General features: G+C 51.3%; 1 protein-coding gene across 1 annotated transcript in view; it reads left to right on the top strand.

Annotated features, from left to right (window-relative positions):
• The first annotated feature begins 402 nt into the window (after positions 1–402).
• Positions 403–23,972, top strand: part of LMF1 (lipase maturation factor 1) — an 81,229-nt gene continuing 57,659 nt past the window's right edge. Inside the window, exons 1-3 of the mRNA XM_061210207.1 lie at positions 403–482; positions 3,453–3,659; positions 11,178–11,487. Coding sequence (XP_061066190.1) covers positions 11,310–11,487 — 178 coding nt within the window. The 5' untranslated portion in view covers positions 403–482; positions 3,453–3,659; positions 11,178–11,309. The remainder of the gene's footprint in view (positions 483–3,452; positions 3,660–11,177; positions 11,488–23,972) is intronic.

Raw genomic sequence — 23,972 nt, 5'->3', positions numbered from 1 at the left:
GGGGGCCTCTGCAACTTTGGCTAATTCAATGAATGAATGAGCGAGTGAATGAATGAGTGAGTGGGTCAAGCCCGCTCCAGGTGGGGCGTCGCGCCGTTCTCCACGAACCCACCCCCCTTACTCTCACGGCTGCAGCGCCCCGAGCGACCTGCGGGGAGCGCGCGCGGTATCAGGACCGCTCCTCGCTCCCCGCGCATGGGCGTGGCTGGTCGGAGTTGGTCGGACCTCCAAGTGTGGGCGGGGTCTCTAGGCGTGGGCGGGGCATTTCAGCGCGCGGCGCTCCTCGCGCATGCGCTCCGACGGCCCGGCGATGGCGGCGCCGGAGGAGCCCTTGAGGAAGCGGAAGGCAGGGGCCGCGGGCCTGGCGCCTGAATCTCCGCCAGGGCCGGGGCGCGACCCCGCGGGCTGCCCAGCCCGCCTCCGCGCGGGCACCTTCTGGCTGACCAGGATCGTGCTCCTGAAGGCCCTCGCTTTCGTTTACTGTGAGTCCGCGGGGCCAGGCGCCCCAGTGTGGCCCCTCCGCTCGCGCCCTGCCCCCCACCCTCAGGCCCACCCCCAAGCGGGTTCGGGGCCGAGCCTCGGCCCTGCGCGCCCCTCCGTCCTGCAGGTCTGGGGGGCCCCCACGCCGACCCCGCACTGACCAGGAGCGCGTGAGGCGGTGACTCCGCTTTGCCGCCTGCAGGTCCCACGAGCTGCGGCCCCGCCGCCCTCCCCGCGGCTCCGCAGCTTTGAGGCCTGAGCAGCAGGTGCGGCCTCACCTGCGGAGTTCTGTGCGAGCCAGGTTTGACCAGGCGGAGAACCGCGCGGTCTGCCCCAGCCTCCCTCTCTCCCTCCCCTCGCCCCAGGCCGCCCCCCAGAACACCGCTGGACACCCGGACGCCCCCCCTCCGCGCGCGCGCGGAGTGCACACCCCCTCCACCCCGGTCCCCACGCCTGGAGGGGCGCAAACGCCCTGAGCCGAGCAGCGGTGCCTGAAGCCAAACTGGGCTTCTCAGACAAACGTGGCAGTGCGGGGGCCAGTGGGGATGGGGCACAGCCCCCGGCTGAGATGGCCTGGGGCCAGTGGGCAGTCCCCCTTCTAGAGGGTTCCGGAGGGCGCTGGTACCCGGCGGGCCGGCCGGGATTGCACGCCGCGGGCACCGGCCGTCCCGGCGTCATTTCTGCGTCTTCAGAATATGCGTTCCAAGGGGGTGGAAATGCCGCGCTTTGCACAGCGACCGTCATCAAACACCGAGCGGGGCGCCGCGGGGACCAGGGCCCGGCGTGCGGTGAGGCTTGGTGTGCGGCGCTGGGGGATTCAGTTACGACTCTCGTGCGCTCTAAGTTACTGTAGAAAATACTTCTTGCCAGTATTGCTTTATTCTCCACGGGATTAGTCATTCTAAACGTTTGAGCTGTCATTTAGCAAAAGATGGAGTCAAGACAAAGTTAATCTGCGAGACTTTAACAGACCCTTAAACCGGCGCCATGACAGTGGAAAAACCCCGGTGGCTTCACTCGCAGAGAGCACAGCTTATAAAAAACTCAGCTCGGCTTTCCAGTGTGCGGGGCTGCCTTTGATCTCCACAGGGGTTCTCAGTTCGGTTAAGAAGGAAACCGTTTTGAACCAGTGGGTGAAGAAGATATTTTAAGGCCGGTGCTGAGCACAGAATGATTTGCTTTGGCAAATGCATTCCCTGCCCCCCCATCTTTTCTCGCTGTTTGGGGTAGAGTCAGTGTTTTTCAGCCGCACGAAGGAACCAGTTTACCATCTTCAGGGACGAGGGTCCCTGGCTGAGATGGCTCGGGCAAGTAGGCAGTCGCCCTGTACTGATTTCTTTCTGGAGGGTTCCAGATCTCCTGGGGACTGTGAGCTACCTCAGAGTCCCTTAAGTCCCAGGAATTTCCCACAATGCCACAGGCTGTCCACAGCTTTCACTTGATGTTGAGTGTTACAGTTGCCCTCATGGACTGCTGACCCCACCACGAGGCTGAATAATGGACCCCTAGCCTATGCTTCCTTCACTCTCTGCACATCTAACAGAGTTCTTAGTGTCATTAGTCTACCTGTCTGTGCGACTCCCTGGGAGCTCCTTGCAGCCAGGGACGGTGTTTAATACCTCTGTCCTCTGTCTTCTAGGAGCAGCTCCTGCTCCATAAAATTTCCTTGACGTTTTGCAGTCTTTATCATTGCTCTGTGCCACCACAGGATACTTTTCCAACTGTGTCCTCCCCCCTCCCCGGCTCAGCACCCCAGGCCCTGGGTGTGACACTCAGGTCAGAGACTGCCCACCCGAGAGGCCCCTTTTTCTCTCTGAGTTGTAGTTGTAATTCCTCAGATCTTGTGTCTTGTTTTGGGGTTTATTCTCTCTCTTTACTGGAGCATATCCCAAAACAACTTTCCAAGAAAGGATACAGAGAAGGTGAACTTTCTGTGTCCTTCCTTGCATACATAGAAATTGTCCACTTGCCTGGGTCTGTGGCTCTCAGAGCAGTTTTCCTGAGAACTTTGTGGTGTCAAGGAGTCTTTACATAGTCTGACTCCCGCTCTTTTGCAGGTGACTAAAGGGAAACACTTTTATTTCTTCTGCTCACATGCTTCTGACACCAGATGTGGGTTTTTTCTGACACCGAGTAATCGTCTGATTGTCCAGACACCACCTGAGTGTCCTGCAAGTCAGTTCGTTCTGACCCTAACTGCCCGGCGTCCCCACAGGCTGAGGGCTCAGTCCCACGAGACACCCGCCCCGCCCCCCGCAGACGCCAATGAGAAGTCCAGGCCGTCACCTGTGCTTCTGACCAACCATATGTAAATTGGGGTTCCCACGACCCCCTCCTCAGGTTCCATAACTTGCCAGAACGGCTCACAGAACTCAGGGGAACACTTTGCTTCTGTTACTGGTTTATCATAAAGGACATGACTCGGGAACAGCCAGATGGGAGAGATGCCCAGGGAAGGTGTGGGAAGGGTTGTAGACCCTCACGCCCTCCCCAGGAGCCACCCTCCCAGCACCTCCCTGAACCCCTCCATTTGGGGTTTGTGCGGAGGCTCCATTACACAGGCAGGACTGATTAAATCCCTGGCTGTTGGAGATCAGCTGCGTCTCCAGCCCCACCCCGTCCCGGGAGGTCAGAGGTCAGAGGTCAGGAGTGGGGCTGAAATTTCCTCTGGCAACCAGCCCCCATCCTCCAAGAATCACCTCATTGGTATAAACCCAGGTGAGGTTGAAAGGGGCTTATTATGAATAACAGATGCTCCTCTCACCCCATCACTCAGGAAATCCCCGGGGTTTTAGGAGCTTTGTGCCAGGAACCTGGACGAAGACCAAATAAATATTTCTTATGATATGACAATACCGCAGGGACCTTTTTTCCTTTCTGGGAGCTTTTCGAGTCTGCTGCCTTGCCATCCTGGCCCGGGTCCTTGTCATGTGATGGCGTGGCTCTGAGCTCCCTTCCTCGTTCCTTCTCAGGGCCCAGGTGAGCTCACTCAGACTTAAGACTCCTGCCCTAGTTTTGGACAAGCTTCTCTGGCCCTGCCCAGTCTGCTGACTCCAGGCCCGTGTCTGTCCAGACACCCCAGTGGGTCCCAGATGTACCCCGTTGGGGACCACCAACGCACTGAGGCTCCCAGCTCAGACCAGAGCCTGAAGCTAAACAAGGATCTGATGGAGAAGAAGGTGAGCTCCTCCCGGGCCCCGGGAATTGTGCCCTCATATGTGACCCACCGCCGTGATGGCCAGGACCGTCTGAGTAACCGTGTGTAGGTGACTGCCATGGTGCTCTCCAGAAGGAACTGCGAGCACTGGAGCGAATGGAGGACTTTTTGACACATCAGCAAAATTATTTATCTCCCCAGTTTCATACGGTACCTTGGAGTCCCCAGGATAATATATCTTTTAAAATCCTACTTCAAAAAGATCTCACAGCTAGTTTCAGCCCAACTCTGATTCCTGGCTTTGCCAGCTGATGGTACTGTCCTTTTGGTTCAGATTTGCTGTGCAGTGTCATGCTTGTGTCTTTCCTTGTTTACGTTACGTGTAGTGGAGTTTATCAGGTCTTTCCTCCCAGCTGCCAGTCACTGTTGGAGCGTCTGAGGTGACCTAAACTGCACCCTCTAACAGCGGCAGCTTGTCTCACTCACAGTCAAGAGGTCTCACCTGGGGTCTGGTAGCTTAGCCTTGAGGCCAGTCAGCGCCCAGCGCCAGAACCACACACACCTGCATTTGCTGAACTCTTAGGTGTTCTTTGGAAATTTTGAGGAAGAAAATGGAATCAAAAGAGCACTCGAATCTTGCTTCATTTTCTGTTGTTCTGAGCTTTCAGCGCTTCCAAGATTCATGGGAAGTTAGTTCTTCCCTCCAGGCCCCTCGATTGCTAATGAAATGCTCTGCTTGGTTTCACAAGCTTCTCTGTAAAATGCTTCCAGTTTGTTTAAGAAACAAACCTGCCCTACCTCTGAGCTCTCTACAGCACACGCCTTTAAAGAAAAAGTACTGGAGGTTATTTTTCTAAGGCCCAGAATTTAGCCACAGTCCATAAAACCACCCATCGGAGAGTGACATTTCGGTGATGATTCTGTTTTAATTTTATAGCACTTTATCTGAAGGGGAGAGAAAACTAAATTTTTTCTTTTTGATTTTTTAAAGAAAATATTTGCAGACATCCTTGATAATGCATATTAGGTGACCTGGTAACCTCTCCTAGGTCAGTCTGTGGGTTACCCCACCAGGGAGCAGCTGAGAGTCTCATGCCTGGGCCCTGTCTCCTTCCTTCCTAGAGCTGGGCAGGGGCTGTCTCCTTTCCTAGAGCTGTGGGGGGGGTGTCGCCTTCCTTCCTAGAGCTGGGCAGAGGGCTGACTCTTTCCTAGAGCGGGGTGGGGGCTGACTGAGCCTTTCTAAGGTTGGTTGTTTGGTTTAGCTTTGAGATCCTATGATTTATTGAAAGTGTTTTTCTTTATTTAGCCATTTCTATAACAGGCGTGAAAATGAATAGGTTTTTTTCTTCTGAAATTTAAATCCATTCTATTTTCATTTTTTCCTGTAAGGTAGGAAGTTTCCTATGATGCTTGCCTTAGATTTACTTTTTTTTTTTTTTTAGTTAAGATGGTATGTTTTATGCTTTGTGTATTTTACCACAATTTAAAACTTTAAATTTTTTTAAATTAAAAATTGAAAATATCGTAAATGGGTGTTGAACTTTGTCAAAAGTTCTTTCTGCATCTGTTGAGATGATATATGGTTTTTATTCTTCAATTTGTTAATATGGTGTATCACATTGATTGATTTGCATATATTGAAGAATCCTTGCATCCCTGGGATGAATCCCACTTGATCAGGGTGTATGATCCTTTTAATGTGTTGTTGGTAGATTTACTTTTTAACTAGTGAGACCAAATCTCGTTTTTCTTTCATGGCATTGGACTGTGGTTGTGGGGCGGGAAGATGTCCAGCTGTTCAGCCATTGCTAATTAGGTCCCCATGTAGTCTGAGTCGGGAGAGACAGGCTCCACCTGGGTGCGTGTGTGTGGATGTGCACACACACACAGCCAGGGCTGGGTGGGCACCACTGTGGGGGTGGCCTCCACGTTACCAGGAAAGTCGGTGGCATGTGGACTTGGGCAGCTTTTGCCCAGTGATGGAGGCAGCAGGAGGGGTGTGAGGAGAAGACCAGGGGAGCCCTCCCTGCTGACCCTCTGGTGTCCGGTGCTCTGTCTTTATTCATGACATCCTGGACATCTGCTGTCGTGGGGGGATCAGGTCTCAATTTTCTTCCTGCAGTTGCAGTAAGCCGCACGTAGTATTCAAGAAATATTTGCCTTTAAAAACAAAACAAAACTATTAACCAAGCTCCAGACCTTATTGGTTTTCCACCAGCACCCCTTCCCATCCGGTGTCCCCGCACTGCGATAGCCGTCATGGCTCCTCTGTCCCCTCTGGTCTGCAGCAGTCTCTGGACTTCCCTGGCTCTTCATGACCTTGACAGTTTTGAGCAGGTCTGGTCATGTGTTTGGTAGAATGTCCCTCAAATTGGGCTTGTCTGGTGTCTTCTCGTGACTGGACAGGTTGTGGGTTTGGGGAGAATCCCACAGAGGAGAGGTGCTCTTCACATCACGGGTGATACTGACCTGGATCACCTGGTTGAGGTGTGTCTGCCAGGTGTCTCCTCTGTCAGGTTCTCCTTTTTCCATCTGTTCTCTGTCCTCTGGAACCCAGTCATGGGGTCCAGTCCATGCTCCAGGGACCCCCCGAGGGGGCATCTCCACATGTTATTTGGATCTCCTCTGTAAGGAATTTATTTGGCAATTGTCATATTTGTTTACACTGTGGGTTGTGGTCCAGCAGTGTTACTCGTGGTATCAAATTGTCTGGCTCTGGTCAGTGGTGGTTCTTCCCAGCTGTCTCCCGTATCCCTGTGACATGCCTCCATTCTTTATTTTTCGAGAGCTTCCTTACTTTGTGGTACTACAGGATGCTGCAGGCTCCTTTCATTTCCCAGCCCTAGAACCAGCCATTTCTCCAGGAGCCCTCGTTCCTTTTATTGGAGAGTGGTGTTAGGAACCCAGATCTGGGTGCTGTGCTGAGAGTGCCCATTGCTACTGGGGTGTCACTGCTTCCAGACTCTTAGCAAACAGAGCTATGTTACATATGTGGGTGTGCTCACTCACATATGGTCATTTCTCTGCATATCCATTTGAATGTATATTAGGGTAAACATGAATTCTCATTGGCATCTCCGATTCTCATCCAATACGTGGGGTGTGTGTTGGCCTTCCCTTCTTGCTTATCTGGAACCTCCTTCTCCACTAGTGAGAAATCTTGCCCCACCATCCCCCATGGTTTATTTGCTAAACCCCAATGCACATGCAAAGCAGTCTTAGAATTGTTCGCCTACCCCCAATACCCCCAATTAGACTCCGGTGTTTCTATACAGTTACTTTTGTCTTTGTCCTTAGTTTTTACTCAGAACAATTTCCAAAGTTTCTTAGGCCAGCCCTCCCTCTTTCCTTGCATTCAGTGTGAACGAGTTATACATTTGTGATAGAGTTTGATTCATTTGTCACAGTCTGCATTCCATCCTGGCATCCCCTGACCTCCTGGCTAGGTTGTTTTGTTAGTTTATATACATTAAAGTTCATTTTTTATGATGTACAATTATGGGTTTTGACAAATGCATAGTTATCCATCACTCTAGTACTGTACCAGAATGGTTACATCTCTTGAAAATTCCCCTGTGCACGTAATCGGCTTCCCCCTGCAGCCCCTGGCACACTCTGGTCTGTGTTCTGCCCCATGGTTTTGTCTTTTCCAGTGTGTCAGATGAATGGAATCCTACAGTGTGTAGCCTTTGGGTCTGGGTTCCTTTACTTAGTAAAATGTACTTGAGGTCTTTCCATGCTGTTGAGTGAATCAACATTCCGTTGATATTCTCTCTGAATATCATACCGTTTTATGAACGCACCACAGTTTTTATCCATTTCAAGCTCTGAGGGACATCTATGCTGTTTCCAGTTTTAGCAATTATGAACAGAGCTCCTGTAAACATTTGCATGCAGGCTTTTGTGTAAATGTAAGTTTTCAGTTCACTTGGGTGAACACGTAAGAGTATAATTGCTGGGTCATATGGTAAATCTATGTTTAACTTTATAAGAAACTGCCAAACTGTCCTCCAGAGTGACCGTACCAGTTTGCATCCCACCAGCAGTGAATGAGAGTTCCTCTTTTTCTGAATCCTCTGGAGCATTCGGTATTTTCAGTTTTTTGGATTTTGGCTGTTATGATAGGTGTGTGGTGATACTGCATTGTGTTGTGTTTTTTAAAGTTTTAAAAAATTTTTATTTATTTAATTTATTTATTTTTGACTGCGTTGGGTCTTTGTTGCTGCACCTGGGCTTTCTCTAGTTGCAGTGAGCGGGGGCTACTCTTCGTTGGGGTACACAGGCTTCTCATTGCGGTGGCTTCTCTTGTTGCAGAGCACCACGGGCTCCAGGAGCGTGGGCTTCAGTAGTTGTGGCTCGCGGGCTCTAGGGCGCAGGCTCAGTAGTTGTGGCTCCCGGGCTTAGTTGCTCTGCGGCATGTGGGACTTCCCGGACCAGGGCACGAACCCATGTCCCCTGCATTGGCAGGCGGATTCTTAACCACAGCACCACCAGGGAAACCCCTGCATTGCGGTTTTAATTGGCGTTTCCCCCACTAACAAATGATATTAAGCATCTTTTATGTGCTTATTTGCCATCTGTGTATCTTCTTTGTGTGAAGCAGATGACTTTCAGTATCTGTTCAGATCTTTTGCCCTTTAAAAAACTAGGTTGTTTGTTTTCTTGTTGTTGAGTTTTAATGGTACTTTATTCTGGATTCAAGTCCTTTATCAGATATGTGATTTGCAGGTATTTTTCCCAGTCTATAGCTTGTCTTTTCATTCTCTTAAAAATGTCTTTTACAGAGCAAAAGTTTTTCATTTGGTAAAGTAGAATTTATCAGTTTTTTCTTTCATGGATCATGCTTTGGGTGTTGTATCTAAAAACTCATTGCCAAACCCAAGTCACATAGATTTTCTTCTATATTTTATTTTAGAAGTTCCATACTTTTATGTTTTACATTTAGGTCTCTGGTCCTTTTTGAATAAATTTTGGTACAAAGTGTGAGTTATGTGTCAAGGTTCATTTTTTTGCATATGACGTCTAGTTGTTCCCAGCACCGCTTGTTGAAAATACTGTCTTTCTCTGTAATTGTCTTTGCACCCTTGTCAGAAATCAGTTGACTGTCTTTGTGTAGGTCTACTTCTGGGCTCTCTAGTCTCCCATTGATTTATGTGTCTGTACTTTTGCTAATACCACACTGTCTTGATTACTGTAGCTTTGTAGTAAGTCTTGAAATTGGGTAAAATGAGTCCTCGAACTTTGTTCGTTATCGGAATTATTTTGGCTATCCTAGTTCCTTTGCTCTTACATATACATTTTAGAATCAGCTTGTCAATATCTATGGAAAAGCTTACTGGATGTTTTGATTGAGATTGTATTGAATCTATAGATCAAATTGGGGAGAACTGACATCTTAATAATGCTGACTCTTCTTCCAATTCATGAACACAATGAATCTTTCCATTTATTTCGATCTTCTTTGATTTCTCTCATCATGTTTTGTAGTTTCCCACGTACGGATTCTGCATATATTTTGTTAGTTTTTTATCTAGGCACTTTTTTTGGTGGCTATTGTAATATTTAAACATTCAGCTTACAGTTGTTCATTGCTGATATATAGGAATATAATTGACTTTTGTATATTGGTCTTGTATTCTGTGACCTTCTTAAACTCACTTATTAGTGCTATGAGGGCTTTTTTTTTTTCTTCTTTCTTTTTTGTCGATTCTTTGGGATTTTCTACATAGGCAGTCTATTAATAGAGATAGTTTCATTTCTTCCTTTCTAACCTATATACCTTTATTTCTTATACTTGCCTTATTGCACTAGCTAGGATTTCCTGTACAGTGTTGAATATGAGTAATAAGAGAAGAGATAGTCTTGCTTTGTTCCAAATATTCAGGGGAAAGTATTCAGTCATTAATCTTTAAGTACGATCTTGGCTGTAGGTTTTTCATAGTTACGTTTTATAGACTGATGAAGTACCCTTCTATTCCTAATTTGCTGGAAGTTTTTTTTACCATGAATGGATGAATTATTTCATGTACTTTTTTGTGGGTCTGTTGATATTATCTTATGGTTTTCTGATTTAGTTTGTTAGTATGGTGATCACATTGATTGTTCTTTTTTAAAATTATTTATTTATTTATTTAGTTGGCTTCCTGGGTCTTAGTTGCGGCACTTGGTATGTTCCTTGCTGAGTGCGGGATATTTAGTTGCGGCATGCAGAATCTTTTAGTTGTGGCATGCGGGATCTTTTAGTTGCGGTATGCAGGATCTTTAGTTGAGGCGTGTGAACTCTTAGTTGCAGCATGTGGGATCTAGTTCCCCGACCAGGGACAGAACCCAGGCCCCCTGCATTGGGAGCACAGAGACTTGGCCATTGGACCACCAGGGAAGTCCCCATGGATAGTTTTTTGAGGGTTGAACCAGCCTTGCATTTCTGAGATGAAGTTGGCTGGTTGTGATGTATTATCTTTATTTCTTCTTTTGTGAGTTTTGGTAGTTTGCGTCTTTCAACTAATTCGCCTATTTCATCTAAGTTGTCAAACTTAGGATCTTAGAGAGATGTATAGTATTTCTGTATTATCTTTTTACACCTGTGGGATCTGTAGCAGTGTTCTTTTTTTGATCCCTGATACTGGTGTCTTCTTTCCTTTGCTTGGTTAGTCTGACTAGAGTTCTAACAATTATATTGATTTTATCGAAGAACCAACTTTTGGTTTTATTGATTTTCTCTATTTTTTTCCCCTGTTCTCAATTTCACTGATTTCACCTCTTTTTAAAAATGTCTTTTCTGGGCTTCCCTGGTGGCGCAGTGGTTGAGAATCTGCCTGCCAATGCAGGGGACACGGGTTCGAGCCCTGGTCTGGGAAGATCCCACATGCCGCGGAGCAACTAGGCCCATGAGCCACAACTACTGAGCCTGCGCGTCTGGAGCCTGTGCTCCGCAACAAGAGAGGCCGCGATAGTGAGAGGCCCGCGCACTGCAATGAAGAGTGGCCCCCGCTCGCCGCAACTAGAGAAAGCCCTCGCACAGAAACGAAGACCCAACACAGCTATAAATAAATAAATAAATTTTTTTAAAAAATGTCTTTTCTGATGCTTGTTTTATATATAATTTACTCTTTTTCCTGATTTCTTAAAGTAAAAGTTTAGATTTGAGGCCTTTCTATTTTTCTAACATGAGTGTTTTACTGTAAATTTTCTTTAAGCAAAGTTCATTCTGGGATAGTTAACCATTTTATGTAATCAGGCACATATTTTATATAAATGTGTGTCTATTTTATATACACGTATACATTGTGTATAAGTAGATACAACACACATAGCTATGTGTACATATACACATACATTGTGACTTCTCCAGGTTGGATCTTCTAATATCTCCCCCAAGATTTTGTGAAATACTCAGACCCCTTGAGTCCACGCTTTGATTCCAAACCACTGGTCAGACCCTGCCTCATCTTCTTGCCTAGCCGAGGCCCTGCACATCTGAAAAGTATCTACAGAGGGCTGTATTCCTGTTCATGTTCCTTTTGTCTTCTTTTCCTTCCAGTTGTGGCATTCTTGGTGGCCTTCCATCAGAACAAGCAGCTGATTGGAGACAGGGGACTGCTGCCCTGCAGAGTGTACCTGAGGAGTGTGCAGCAGCACTTCCGTGGGCAAGTCAGCTGGGAGACCGTGAGCTATGCCCCCACTGTCCTCTGGCTGCTGGACTGGTCTCACATGGACTTCAACCTGGACGCGCTGGCTCTTCTCGGGCTGGGCATCTCCTCTTTCATCCTGGTCTCCGGCTGTGCCAATATGGTTCTCATGGCTGCTCTCTGGGTCCTCTACACGTCCCTGGTCAACGTGGGGCAGATCTGGTAAGAGGGAAGGACGGGGCACCTATAATGCAGGCGCGTGGTAACTCAGGGTTCTAGGGGTGTTACCCCTCAGTGCCCAACGAGGCCTCCTGGCAACAGGAGCAAGCAAGTGAGCTTCCTTCTTACGTTAATTTGGAAAATATCACCCTTTTAATTGGGCTGTGGTAGACACTGCTGGTCGCATTCAACCAAAATCCAGGAGCTTCCTTATTTGGGTGTAATTGCGATTCTGTTGGGAGTGTCATGGCCACACCTGAGATAGCATTGCCAGCCTCTTGTGCTGGGGGGCCATGAGATGGAGGTGGAAGCTGCTGGGTGGGCTGCTGGGAGCACTCTGGTGGTGGGGCTTGATTTGGAGGTTTACTCCTCTGCTCCTGCTCCTTCCTTGTTCGAGAGGAACTGGTGCCAGCAGTCACAGTTCAGGCCAGCCCTGCTGGGGGGAATAGGCTCCAGTGCCGGACAGGTCAGAGGCAGCGTTGGGCTCCATGGAGGGAGAGTCACATGGGAACACGGACGGGGGCATCAGTGCAGCGTGTGGCTTGGATAGGCTTGGAGGAAAATTGAGGGCCATGAAGTGCTGTGCCATGTTTGACAGTGGAGGAGGGGGTGCCACTCTTCTTCAAGTTCTGGGCTCCGGCCCTGGGGAAGAATCACCTACTAGAGGAAGCACAGAGGACTCTGTAAGAGAAGGTGAAGCCTTGAGAGAAAGCTCTGGGGTCGGGGCGGGTGTCTGTGTAGACATGGAGGAAGTAGACAAGGGGGTGGTGTCTGCGTGGATGAGCAGGAAGTAGAGGAGGGGTGGTGTCTGTGTAGAGGAGCAGGAGGTTAAGCACCTCTGGGGCTCCTCCTGCCATGTTCCCACCAGAGCCTTTGTTTTCTGGGAGGAAAGTTTCATTCGGTGGCCTGACATTCTTGGCTGCTGGCCCAGGTCAAAGGGGCTGGCTAGGTCCTGGACCATGACATGAATGGGTTTTAACCCAGACGCCAGACTCCTTCAGTGTCACTCACTCAGCTCATGAGCCATCAGAGGTCCCCTCCCAGCTCCTGTCGTCTGGCCCTGGTCCCCGAGCAAGTGTGAGTGACACTCAGTGTGTGAGCTGAAGGCACCTCTCCCTGTCCAGTCTATGGAAAAGAAGGCTGACGTCTCAGTCACCCTGGCTCCCCTCCCTGCTCCTGGGGCCTTCATGTTGATATTGAACTGTTGACCAGCCAGCACCCTGGTAGTCAGAGCCAGAATTTATTCAGAGACTTTGGGAAACTTCAGTGCCCTGGTGTTGTGGCGTGAGCTGCGTGAATCAGAAGAAACAGCCATGGGCGTCGGTTACCAGGTTTTGCAGGGGTCACCAAGTGGGTGGCAACATTGTACTGTGGTGGTGCATCCTGTGTCCAGTTCCATACAGAAACTGTGTGGGTTCCTAGACAAATGATATTTACATCTGATTTATGGCATTTTCTTTTCTGAAGGCCCAAGCAGTGAGGGTGGAAATAGGGGCTGGCTCCCGGTAGGTGGAATGTGCCTCGTGCCCGTCAGGCAGCTGTGAGGCGAAGGAAGCGTCCTTCATTCCTGTCTGCTCCTCCCCACCTGGGATTCACGGGTGCTGCCACCACGGGCTGTCTGACCGCCTCGGCGGCCACAGGCATTCACTGCCCGCCTCTAGTCTCTCTGGTCAGTGGATGTTTACAGCACAAGAGGACCCTGGCTGGGGTTGTCTGTGATGTCTAAAAGGCTGCTGTTTCTTGGCACGTGTGACTTAGCGCATGTCAGAGGAGGGAGAATTCTGGGTATGTTTGTCCCGTTTTAACAGCTGGAGTTACAGAGATGGGGAGCGCAATGCCCGGCTCCAGTGTCCTGCTCAGAGGACGCACTTGTCTGTAACACGGGGCTCGGGCCATACTGAACCTCGCCCAGCAACCGGGAAAATCGTATCCACTGTCAGTTTGGGTTTTTCTTTTTATTTATTTTTGGTTGCGTTGGGTCTTCGTTGCTGCTTGTGGGCTTTCTCTAGTGGTGGCGAGCAGGGGCTACTCTTTGTTGCAGTGCGCGGGCTTCTCATTGCAGTGGCTTCTCTTGTTGCAGAGCATGGGCTTTAGGCATGCGGACTTCAGTAGTTGCAGCACGTGGGTTCAGTAGTTGCGGCACGTGGGCTCTAGGGTGCACGGGCTTCAGTAGTTGTGGCACGTGGGCTCTGTAGTTGTGGTTCACGGGCTCTAGAGCGCAGGCTCAGTAGTTATGGCTCATGGGCTTAGTTGCTCTGCGGCATGTGGAATCTTCCCAGACCAGGGACTGAACCTGTGTACCATGTGTCAGCAGACAGATTCTTAACCACCGCGCCACCAGGGAAGTCCCTCCACTGTCAGTTTTGTTTTGTTTTGTTTTTTAATAAATTTGTTTATTTTATTTTTGGCTGTGTTGGGTCTTTGTTGCTGTGCACGAGCTTTCTTTAGTTGCGGCGAGTGTGGGCTACTCCTCGTTGTGGTGCATGGGCTTCTCACTGCAGTGGCTTCTCTTGTTTCGGAGCACGAACTCTAGGCGTGCGGGCTTCAGTAGTTGTGCTCGTGTGCTCTAGAGCGCAGGCTCAATAGTTGTGGTACACAGGCTTAGTTGCTCCACGGCATGTGGGATCTTCCCAGACCAGGGCTCGAACCCGTGTCCCCTGCATTGGCATGCAGATTCTTAACCACCACACCACCAGGGAAGCCCCTCCACTGTCAATTTTAAACAGTAATTTCTAGTCACATCTAGAATGTGTTGGTCAGGAAGATTTTTGAAAACTGGTCTGAGTACACGTGGCCAAAAATAGTCTTGTATTTTTTCAGTGGAAAAGATGTTCTGCTCCCTTCCACTTGGATGTGTTTAAAAATGTGATTTGAATTAATTTAAGCTCACTCAAGGAAAATAAAATAAAACTGTTTTCTCAGAAATGTCACATGAGGGCTTCCCTGGTGGCGCAGTGGTTAAGAATCCACCTGCCAATGCAGGGGACATGGGTTTGAGCCCTGGTCTGGGAAGATCCCACATGCCGCGGGGCAGTTAAGCCCATGCGCCACAACTACTGAGCCCGCACTCTAGAGCCCATGAGCCACAACTACTGAAGCACGCGTACCTAGAGGCTGTGCTCCACTACAAGAGAAGCCACTGCAATGAGAAGCCCACGCACTGCAATGAAGAGTAGCCCCAACTCACTGCAACTAGAGAAAGCCCATCCGCAGCAACAAAGACCCAACACAGCCAAAGATAAAATAAATAAAATAAATAAATTTATTTTTTAAAAAAATGACACGAGATGTTTTAGGTGAAAAATGTAAAACAAACAAAAAAAAACCTGTCAGTGGAGACCAGTGGATTATTTACCGCGTTCTTGATGCCAAACGTCTGTGTTCCCAGCTGAACTGCAGGCTGCTTGCTGTGGCCCACGTGTGGGGCCCCAGGCGAGGCTGGGCAGGCCCCTCGATCTGGAAGGTGTCTCAGGTCACCTTGACTCGGGGCTCCCTGATGGATGATAGTTTCCAGGTTGTCAGAGTGATGCTGGAAACTTACTGGGAGAGTGAGGCCCCCTTAAGTGGAAATTGGGCTTTCCTTTTCTTGATGCCCCAGCATGAGAGTTAGACACACTCTGTTTTTTCACGTCCCATTTATTCTAAGTTGAGGGAAAAGGATATCTGTTTGGGGTGAGATCCTCAGATAATGGACACTGTTGATTGGATGTCTTTCAAGTGTCATCCAGCTTAGTGGCCTGCAGTGGGGACAGGAAGCCCCCATGGGGCGAGGAGGCACCAGGCAGGTGCACGGGGCACATCTTGGCCGGCACCGAGGCCCCTGCCCTGGGGTCCCATGGTGGTGGCTCAGCGCCTGCCCAGCCTGGCTTGTGTGCACTATGGCCGCTGCTTCACTTGAAGCCTTGCTCACTCCCTTCTCTTAAGTGGGTGTCCCCTCTGCTCCTGCTGACCCCAACTGGCATCTGTGATGAAGCCCCAGCGTTGGAAACGAACGTTCTCAGCAGACCTGGGATGCAACATTGCTGCCAAGCGAGGCTGGTGGGGCCCCACGTCGATGTCTTGGGCAGAGTCAGGCAGCATTCCAGATAGCCTGCTTGTCCTGGGATCCTGGGACCGTGCCCGCCCTTCTCCCGCCCTCCTGACATGGTCCTAGTACATGCGCGGTGAGGCTAGCAGGAACCTGATGAATCCACTTCATGGCAGCAGTGGTCAAAGATCTTCGTTTTGGGGAGAGTGGCTTTAGTCATGCAGTTGGTGCTTTGTAGGGTGATGACCTAGGTCCTCAGACTCGGGAAGCGATGCTTTCAGAGGAGCCAGAAAAGACTGGTGTTATCAACTGCTTGTCTAGTGGTGGCAGGAGGGAGAGCAGGATCATAGTGTTCCCACCTTGCAGCAGGAACAAGGGAACCGAGACAGGGCCAGCTGGGGTGGTCTGCCCCTGGGTGAGGGTCCGGCTCTCTGGGGTCCTCTCCTGGAGCTGCACCCTGGAGGCGGCGCAGTGCATGGGTAGGCTTGGGGCCAGCCATGGCCATGCTGAGACCCAACCCTGACCCCATAGACACCCTGGCTGTGTTGTTGCCTTAGCTGTGTCCCCAGCTCCACAAATCAGCATGTCCACACTCGGCCTGTCCCCCAGGTGGGACCATGGGGAGACCTGGGACTTGTTCGTGACTCTTCCTGCTTCCCCCGTGTTTCATCAACCTCCACATCCTCCTGATTTCACCTGCAAGGTATCTCCGGAACCTTCCTCTGCTGCCAGCACCAGTGTGGCCCTGAGTCCATGGTGGCTGTCAGCTCTGCTCCTCACACGCCCTGTGGTTTGTCAGGGACACATGTGCCAGCTTCCTCTGGGTTTCTGCTGTTCCAGGCCCGGCAGTTAGAAGGCGGTACTTTCACATGTGGGCAGATCTAAGGGGAGGACCACAACCGCCCTCCCCACCTGCCCCACCTCATCTTGAAGAGCAGGGCAGGCATGGTTTTGGGTTTTCAGGCCTTGGAAGCTGGGCCCTGTTGCCTCTAGACCAGGGCTGCTGTCAGGCTCCTTTCAGGGAATGGGAACGACTCCCACGGCCCGAAGGAGGGGACCCCGTAGGGTCAAGGTGCCACAGACTCACAAAGCGGGCCAGGCGGGTCGGAGCTATGGGATGGGTGAGGGAGTCCTTGGACTTCGCTGGCCGGAGGGAGGAGAAGGAGGAGCGGATGCACTGCCGTCGTGGCGTTTCCTTAGGCTGTGGTTCTGTTCTGTCTGGGTTGGTTGAGAAGCTCTGAGAGAGGGTGCAGCAGGCAGCAGGGGCGCACCTTCCTGACACCTGTCGTGTCTTCCGGACATGGGAAGGAGACGACGCCAGACGGTTCTTCAAGACAGGAAACGAGGCAGAGGCTTGGCGCCTGGGGGCTGGACATTTGGGGGCCTCCCTGAGGACAGTGCTGCCACCAAGAGCGGGCAGTAAGAAGCCCACCAGGCCAGCAGGTCCCTCAGGAGAGGTGCAGGGCCGGCCCGGGGGGCCCAGAGTTTCCAAGGACACAGGTGTGGCCGCGCCGCATGGCTTTGGGATCACACACTGCCCCCCAGAGTCTCGATCAAGCGTGGCGGGAGTAGGTTCTGATTTAATGGTGCCTGGGGACTGGGTGACAGCAGGAGTCATAGTCGTCCCTGAAGGGCAGACAGCCAGGGCCAGCTCCATGACACGCTTGGTTCCATGTCTGGGTTTCATAGAGGAGGCCTTGCTGGCAGAGGGCGCAGCTCTGGCGGGCAGGACGGGGTGGGGGTTGGCCAGGCACTGGGTCTGCAGCAAGGAGCTTTGGGCCAGGCACATCAGGTGCAGGGCGAGTCTGTCCTGTTCTGGCCAGAACTTGAGTTCACCTCCCTTGGCCATTGCCAGAGCCCCCGGGTGTTGCACTCACAGGAGGGGAGCTGGGCTGGCCTCGAGGTGACGGCCGTTCTATGCGTTCTGTTTGCGGGGTTGGAGGCAGCTCTCCTGACAGGTGCAGATGTTGTTGCTGCCCAGCTACCTCGACTTTTCTTAATTTCACAGACTTCGTTTTTAGAAGAGTTTGAGACCTACTGAATTACTGCAGAAGCAGTGCGGAGTTCCTGTGTGCCCCACTCCCAGTTTCCCGTTATTATCCTCTACATTAGACGGTGCATTTGTCACACTTAACAAGCCAGTGTTGACATTGTTGTTCATTCACCTCTTCTCATTTCTTCCTGTCCCGGGACCCCACCCAGGCCCCACAGACATCTGGTTGCCGCATCTCCTTGGGCCCCCCAGGGCTGGGACCGTGGCTCAGACGCCCCTGTTCTGGACGCCTGGACGCTGTTGAGGAGGACTGGTCAGGGGTTTTGTAGAATGTCCCTCCGGCGGGATTTGTTTGATGTTTTTCTCATTGTTGACGTGGTGATGGGTTTGAGAGGAAGACCAGAGGTAAAGTGCTGTTGTCGACACATCGGATCAGGAGTCTCTGCCCTCAGCATGACCTGTCTGCTGAAGTTGCCCTGACCTCTGGCCGGGGTCATGCCTATCAGGCATCTCCACTGTCCCAAGTCTCCACCTTGTCCTCATTGGAGGTCATCACAGCACAGTCCACATACGGAGGGGGTGGTGGTGTCAGCCCCTCCTTGAGGGGGGCACACACACGGTGACGTGGGCTCTTCCCCACAGGTCTCTCTGGCATCCCCGTGTTTACTCAGTCATTGGCCAAGTCGCCGTGGACTGGAGCATGTTTATTGGTGCCCTGGGTGCCCGTCCTCTTGCTCTAGGCGTTGAAACATCTTGGGGTCAGTGACACTGAAGAGAGACAGAGCCAGAGCTCAGTGACTGTTGCTGCGTGAAATGTGAGTGACCTCACGGAAGACGGACCGGCCCAGTACTGTCCTGCTCAAATGACATCGGAAGCCCGAGTTGTCCCTTCTTCAGTTTCTTCAGTTAGTATCAACTTTCCCAAAAAGTTGGATTTCTGGTTCTGTTATCTGTGCTTTGCTTTGGCAGGAATCCTAAAGGGCTTCTTTGTTGCTCTTAAGGATGGCCGTGTGGCCGTCCTTTCCTCTTCCCACCTTGCCGGCCCCCACAAAGAAGAAAGGATTATCTCTAGAAACTTGGAGCGAGGTCGGGGGCTCCGGAGGTCCCTTCCTGCAGAGGAAGCCGCCTTGGCACTTTCCTCTGGCAGAAGGGACAGAGTATCAACTTCAAAGAGTGCCGGCAGCAGATGCCCGAGGGCTGCAGAGGTGTGGGGGGGACCCCTGCATAGCGGCCGCCTTCGGACTGTTGAGGATGAAAACTTTATTTTGGCCTTAAACGCAGTTGATGTCCACGGCTGCCCCTGCCCGTAGCCCCAGGTGGTTTTACGGGTGTAGATAGATTTGATGTGTAGAAATGAATTCCTGCTACGGTTTTGCGAGGTCCGGGCAACAGCATGGTGCCGTTTCCGCCGTGTGGCCGTGCAGCAGGGCCCTGTCCCCTGGGGAAACCCCATGTCCTTGTCGAAGGAGTGGCTCACCGCTGCCCACGGTCATCGGACACTGACACAGGCCTTCTCTGCTCTCTCAGACGGTGCCAAGACATGGCGGGTCCCAGGACAGACCGTGTTCCTGGACTCGGGGCGGGGGGCAGTCACCCATTGGCTGCATCGGTCGGGCCGCTGCGTCACCCCCTCTGGCCTTTCTGTCCTGCCCTGCTTCTGTTCAGCCGTCTCCACGCAGCACTCATGGACACAGCTTGGAAGAACATGCTTTATCATGAATTCCCATACACCTGCTTCCCGAGTGGGCCTTCGAGAAGCACTCTGTGCCAGGCAAGAAAGTGGGAGAATTCTACAAATTCACAGCTGCCCCTCCACAGCCAGGGGAGAGCAATCTAAAATATTTATCCAGGGCTTCCCTGGTGGCGCAGTGGTTAAGAATCCGCCTGCCACTGCAGGGGACACAGGTTCGAGCCCTGGTCCGGGAAGATCCCACATGCCGCGGAACAGCTAAGCCCGTGCGCCACAACTACTAAGCCTGCGCTCCAGAGCCCACGAGCCACAACTCCTGAAGCCTGGGCACCTAGAGCCCGTGCTCTGCAACAAGAGAAGCCACTGCAATGAGAAGCCTGTGCACCGCAACGAAGAGTAGCCCCCGCTCACTGCAACTAGAGAAAAGCCCATGCACAGCAACAAAGACCCAACACGGCCAAAAATAAATAAATAAAATAAATAAATCTTTTTTAAAAATTTAAAAAATAAAAATATTTATCCATGATGCCTTCTTACAAAGTGAAAAATCGCTGGGAACTGCTTTAGTTTTCTAATCAGAGGCTTTCTGTAAAACAGGAGCCTCGCATAGAGGTCGCTGGGGTGGCTCAAGGCCGAGGGCTGCAGACATGGGCGCGAGGAGGCCCGGCACACACACCCCTCCCTTCTTGGTTCTCTGGCTTCCTTCCCGTGGAGATGAGTGGTCGGTGGGCTGTGGGCCACCTCTGAGGGGCGGAGGGCCTGTCGCTAACAGACAGTTGGAGGTAAGGCGTTAATACAGACCATTTGGGAGCAAAATCTGGAACTCTTAGACCAGGGAGGACTTGAGTTTCTTTAAAGAACAAAACAATAGACCATCCCCCAAAGTAGTTCCGTGGACAGCCATCTCTTCTAAAATAAGTTCCAGCTGTTAAAAATATAATAAAAGCTGTAAAAGTCTAATGAATACTTTAACTTTTCATGTAATTAGATATAACTGCCTGTATTTTAAAATCTTATATCAAGCAGCCTTGAAATTTAAAATTCAAAACAGGTGAAGTTACGAGAGAACGCATTTCCATATGCCCTCAGCAAATGTGACAGCAGTGATGCCACAAGCCCGTCGCCAGTGTCCACGGGGACACTGTTCTGGTGGCCAGGCTGTGGGTGGGAGCTGGGCCAGGCCACCTCTGTCCTGTTAGCTTTCAGTCTCTTCCAGTTGGTTCTGATGAAAATGTAAAACGTCCGTTGTTTGTGAGGTTTTAAAAGTCAGCCCCTTCCCTTTTCTCTGCTCACCAAGGTTATTTATTGGGAGAATTTACTGGGTAAACTTATTTCTCGCATTAGCCAGTGCGTGCACTGGCTGTTCATAGGTTTTTATTATGGAAACTCAGAATCCTGCTCAGAAGCAGAGGGAGTAACGCAGAGCGCTCAGGCCCATGTTCTATGCTCGTTCTGTCCTTGCTCCTCCGTGCAGCTTTCCCTGTAGGAAGCCAGCATCTCTCTGGGTGGGATCGTTAAAACGCCCTTACTCAGTGAGGAAGGGCCCTGGCCTCACCGTGTTCTTTATTGCCCGGCCTGCAGGGTCTGTGTCCTGCCTTCTCAGGTGGGAAATTGCTTCGTGTGGGAAACAGGCAGTCAGGGGGCCCTCCTCGCGCCCCCGCACCCTGCCCTTCCCTCCCCTCACTGGGGGCTTCCAGCAAATCTCAGACTTTGTATCGTTTCATTCGCACCTCCTTAATCAGACAACTTTTTTTTTTTTAACATCTTTATTTACAAACCATAAAATGTAATCATTTAACACGTACAAGAACAATCACCATCTGCCTCTAAAACATTTCATCAGCCTGGGCCTGCGTCCTCACCCCCTGGCACCCGCTCTTGCTTCCTGTCTGTGCCGACATGCCTGCTCTGGCTGCTTCACACGGATGGAGTCACCCCGCGCGGCCTCCGTGTGCAGCTGCCGTCACCGAGGAGGCGCTGCATGGCTCATCCACAGCGTAGCTGGGACCGCTGCCTTGCTCCTTTCACTCCTCATGATCACTTGCAGAGTCAGTTAGAGACAGTTGTGTCCCTTGTATTCTGGGGTCCTCCTGGTGGGTGTTGTGTTAACTTGGGCAGAGTGACGGGCAGAGGGTTCACAGGTGTGAGGAATGTGTTCTGGAGCCACTGCGATCCCAGCCAGGGCCACTTATGTTACATTGTGGGGTTCCTTTCCATGACCCGGGGTCCATACACATGTTTGTGCTCCCCAGGGGTGTGTCCTGGAAGCCCTTGTGGGCGAAGACCCCCAACTCCCTCAGATTCCACAGGGAAGGCATGTCTGACACATCCTCCATTTAGGGTTGCTTTTCTAAGAACCTGTGCTCGTGATAATGGGGTGTCCTTTGAAATGAAAGATTCTAGGGTAGGACATTTTCATGATGTTTGAAGGAAATTATTTACTGCAGTAAAACCAAGTACAGTTGACCTCTGAATACATGGGTCGGAATTGCGTTGAGTCCACTTCTACACAGGTTTCTCACTAAAACCTATGAGAAAACCACTCAACCTGCAGTGAGAGGGCCGATCTAAAAAAAAACTCCACTGCAGAAGTAATAGCCCGCCTAAATGCCAAATTGTTCAAGGGTGAACAGTATTACATTTACTTTTCCAAACATGTTTATTGATACCCTGTTGTGGGCGTGGCCCTGTAGTGTGATTGTACAATGGGGCAAATAGGAAACACTCCTGTCAATGACAGTTACCTGGATACCTAAGGCATGCACCCCAAGTTCAGTAAACTAGGACAGGTCTCCCCTCAGCTTCACCTCCACTCAGACACCTCAGAGCATGTCTCCCCTCAACTTCATCTTTACTCAGACACTTGAGGGCAGGACTCCCTTCAGCTTCACCTCCACTCAGAGAGCTGATGGCTGGTCTCCCCTCATTTTTATCTCCATTCAGATACCTGAGAGCAGGTGCCCCCTCAGCTTCACCTCCACTCAGAAACCTCAGTGCATATCTCCCCTCTTCTTCACCTCTACACAGACACCTCAGGACAGGTCTCCACTTTAGCTTCACTTCCACTCAGACACTTGAGTGCAGGTCTCCCCTCACCTCATCTTTACTAAGAGACCTAGGACAGGTCTCCCCTGACATTTATCTCCACTCAGACACCTGAATGCAGATCTCCCCTCAGCTTTACCTCCACTCAGGGACCTGAGGACAGCAGGTCTTCCCTCAGCTTCACCTCCACTCGCACACCTCTGCACAGGTCTACCCTCATTTTCACATCCACTCAGACACCTGTGGGAGGGTCTCCCCTCACCTTTACCTCCATTTAGACCTTAGAGGGAAGGTCTCCATCACCTTCACCTCCACCTGGAAACCTGAGGGTGTATCTCCCCTTAGCTTTCTCTCCACTGTGTCACCTGATGGCAGGTCTCCGCTCACCTTCATATCCACTCAGATACCTCAGGACAGGTCTCTTCTCACCTTCATCTCCACTCAGAAACCTAAGGTCAGGTCTCCCCTCACCTTCACCTTCACTCAGACACCTGAGGGCAGGTCTCCCTGCACCTTCATGTCACTCAAACATCTGAGACCAGGTCTCCCCTCAGCTTCATCTCCACTCAGACTCCTCAGGACAGGTCACCCCTTAGCTTCACCTCTACTCTTACACCTGAGGTGACTTTTCCCCTAACCTTCACCTCCACTCAGACACCCAAGTACAGGTCTCCTCCACTCAGTCACCTGAGGCCAGGTATCCCCTCAGCTTCCCCTCTACTCTGTCACCTGAGTGCATGTCTCCCCTCACTTTTTCCTTGTACCTCAGTAATGTGACCTCTGTAACTTGTCCCCGTTCTGTTTGGAGACAGTGTGTTAATCTTTCTTTAGTGGGGTAAAATGATGCTTAAATTAGAAGTTTTTGGTAAAGCCGTTCTAAATTAATACATTCTTCCCCTTCTGTCTTTCAGGTATTCATTTGGTAAGTGGCAGACACTTAGGATAGCCTACCATGTTAGAGGTAATCTAGGGTATGTATCTTTGCACGTGTCCTGGCTTCTCGTGCTGGCGTCTCTCGTTCTCTGTGGTTGCACCGTCTCTTTCTGATAACCCATTTGCCCTTGACCTGCATCCTCACCCACGGCCTTCCACCAGATGGGGGACTAATGCCACTGTCATGCCTCCATCTGTCATGCCCTCATGTGCTGACATCTGTTTTCATACTGGTGATGGGCACCCAGCGGGGTGTCCCAGGACATTGTCATTGGTTGTACCCTTCTGGTGATGGAGGGGCTTGTGGCATGAGGACTGCAGTGTCCTGCAGGCCTGCTCTCCACTCCCAGGCGTCCCCGGGGACACCCCACGCAGCGCAAGTTTCCTGGGTGCCCCACAGGCTCGGGTTTTGCTTGGTTCTCTGCAGGGAGAGTTCAGGTCCCACCCGTGCTCTGTGGGCAACGCCACCCCAGAGGCTCCCGAGCTGGCAGAGGTGCAGGGCTCTGGGCACGTGGCTGGGAGTGGTCAGGCGGGCTGAGCGTGCGGCTGGTCTCAACCCCGAGGCCTCTGGGCGGCCCTGGGGACATAGCGGGTTTGTCGGTTGACGCGTCTCAAGGGTCCTCCTGGGCTCAGGGAGCAGAAGCAGGGGCTCCCCGGGGCACCAAGATCCATGTTGGGTGGGATGGGAGCCCAGTACCCTCCCACCCCTCCTGCTCCCACGCTGACCTCTCCCTCCATGCACGGTAGGCAGTCGGGGTCCAGGGCTGCCCCCCTCACTGTCTCCGCCTGGCTTCTGAGGC

This window comes from Eubalaena glacialis, chromosome 13 (assembly GCF_028564815.1).
Source record: "Eubalaena glacialis isolate mEubGla1 chromosome 13, mEubGla1.1.hap2.+ XY, whole genome shotgun sequence".
Classification (NCBI taxonomy): domain Eukaryota; kingdom Metazoa; phylum Chordata; class Mammalia; order Artiodactyla; family Balaenidae; genus Eubalaena; species Eubalaena glacialis.
The sequence above is the reverse complement of the archived record's forward strand: the minus strand, read 5'-3'. Positions and strand labels throughout refer to the sequence as shown.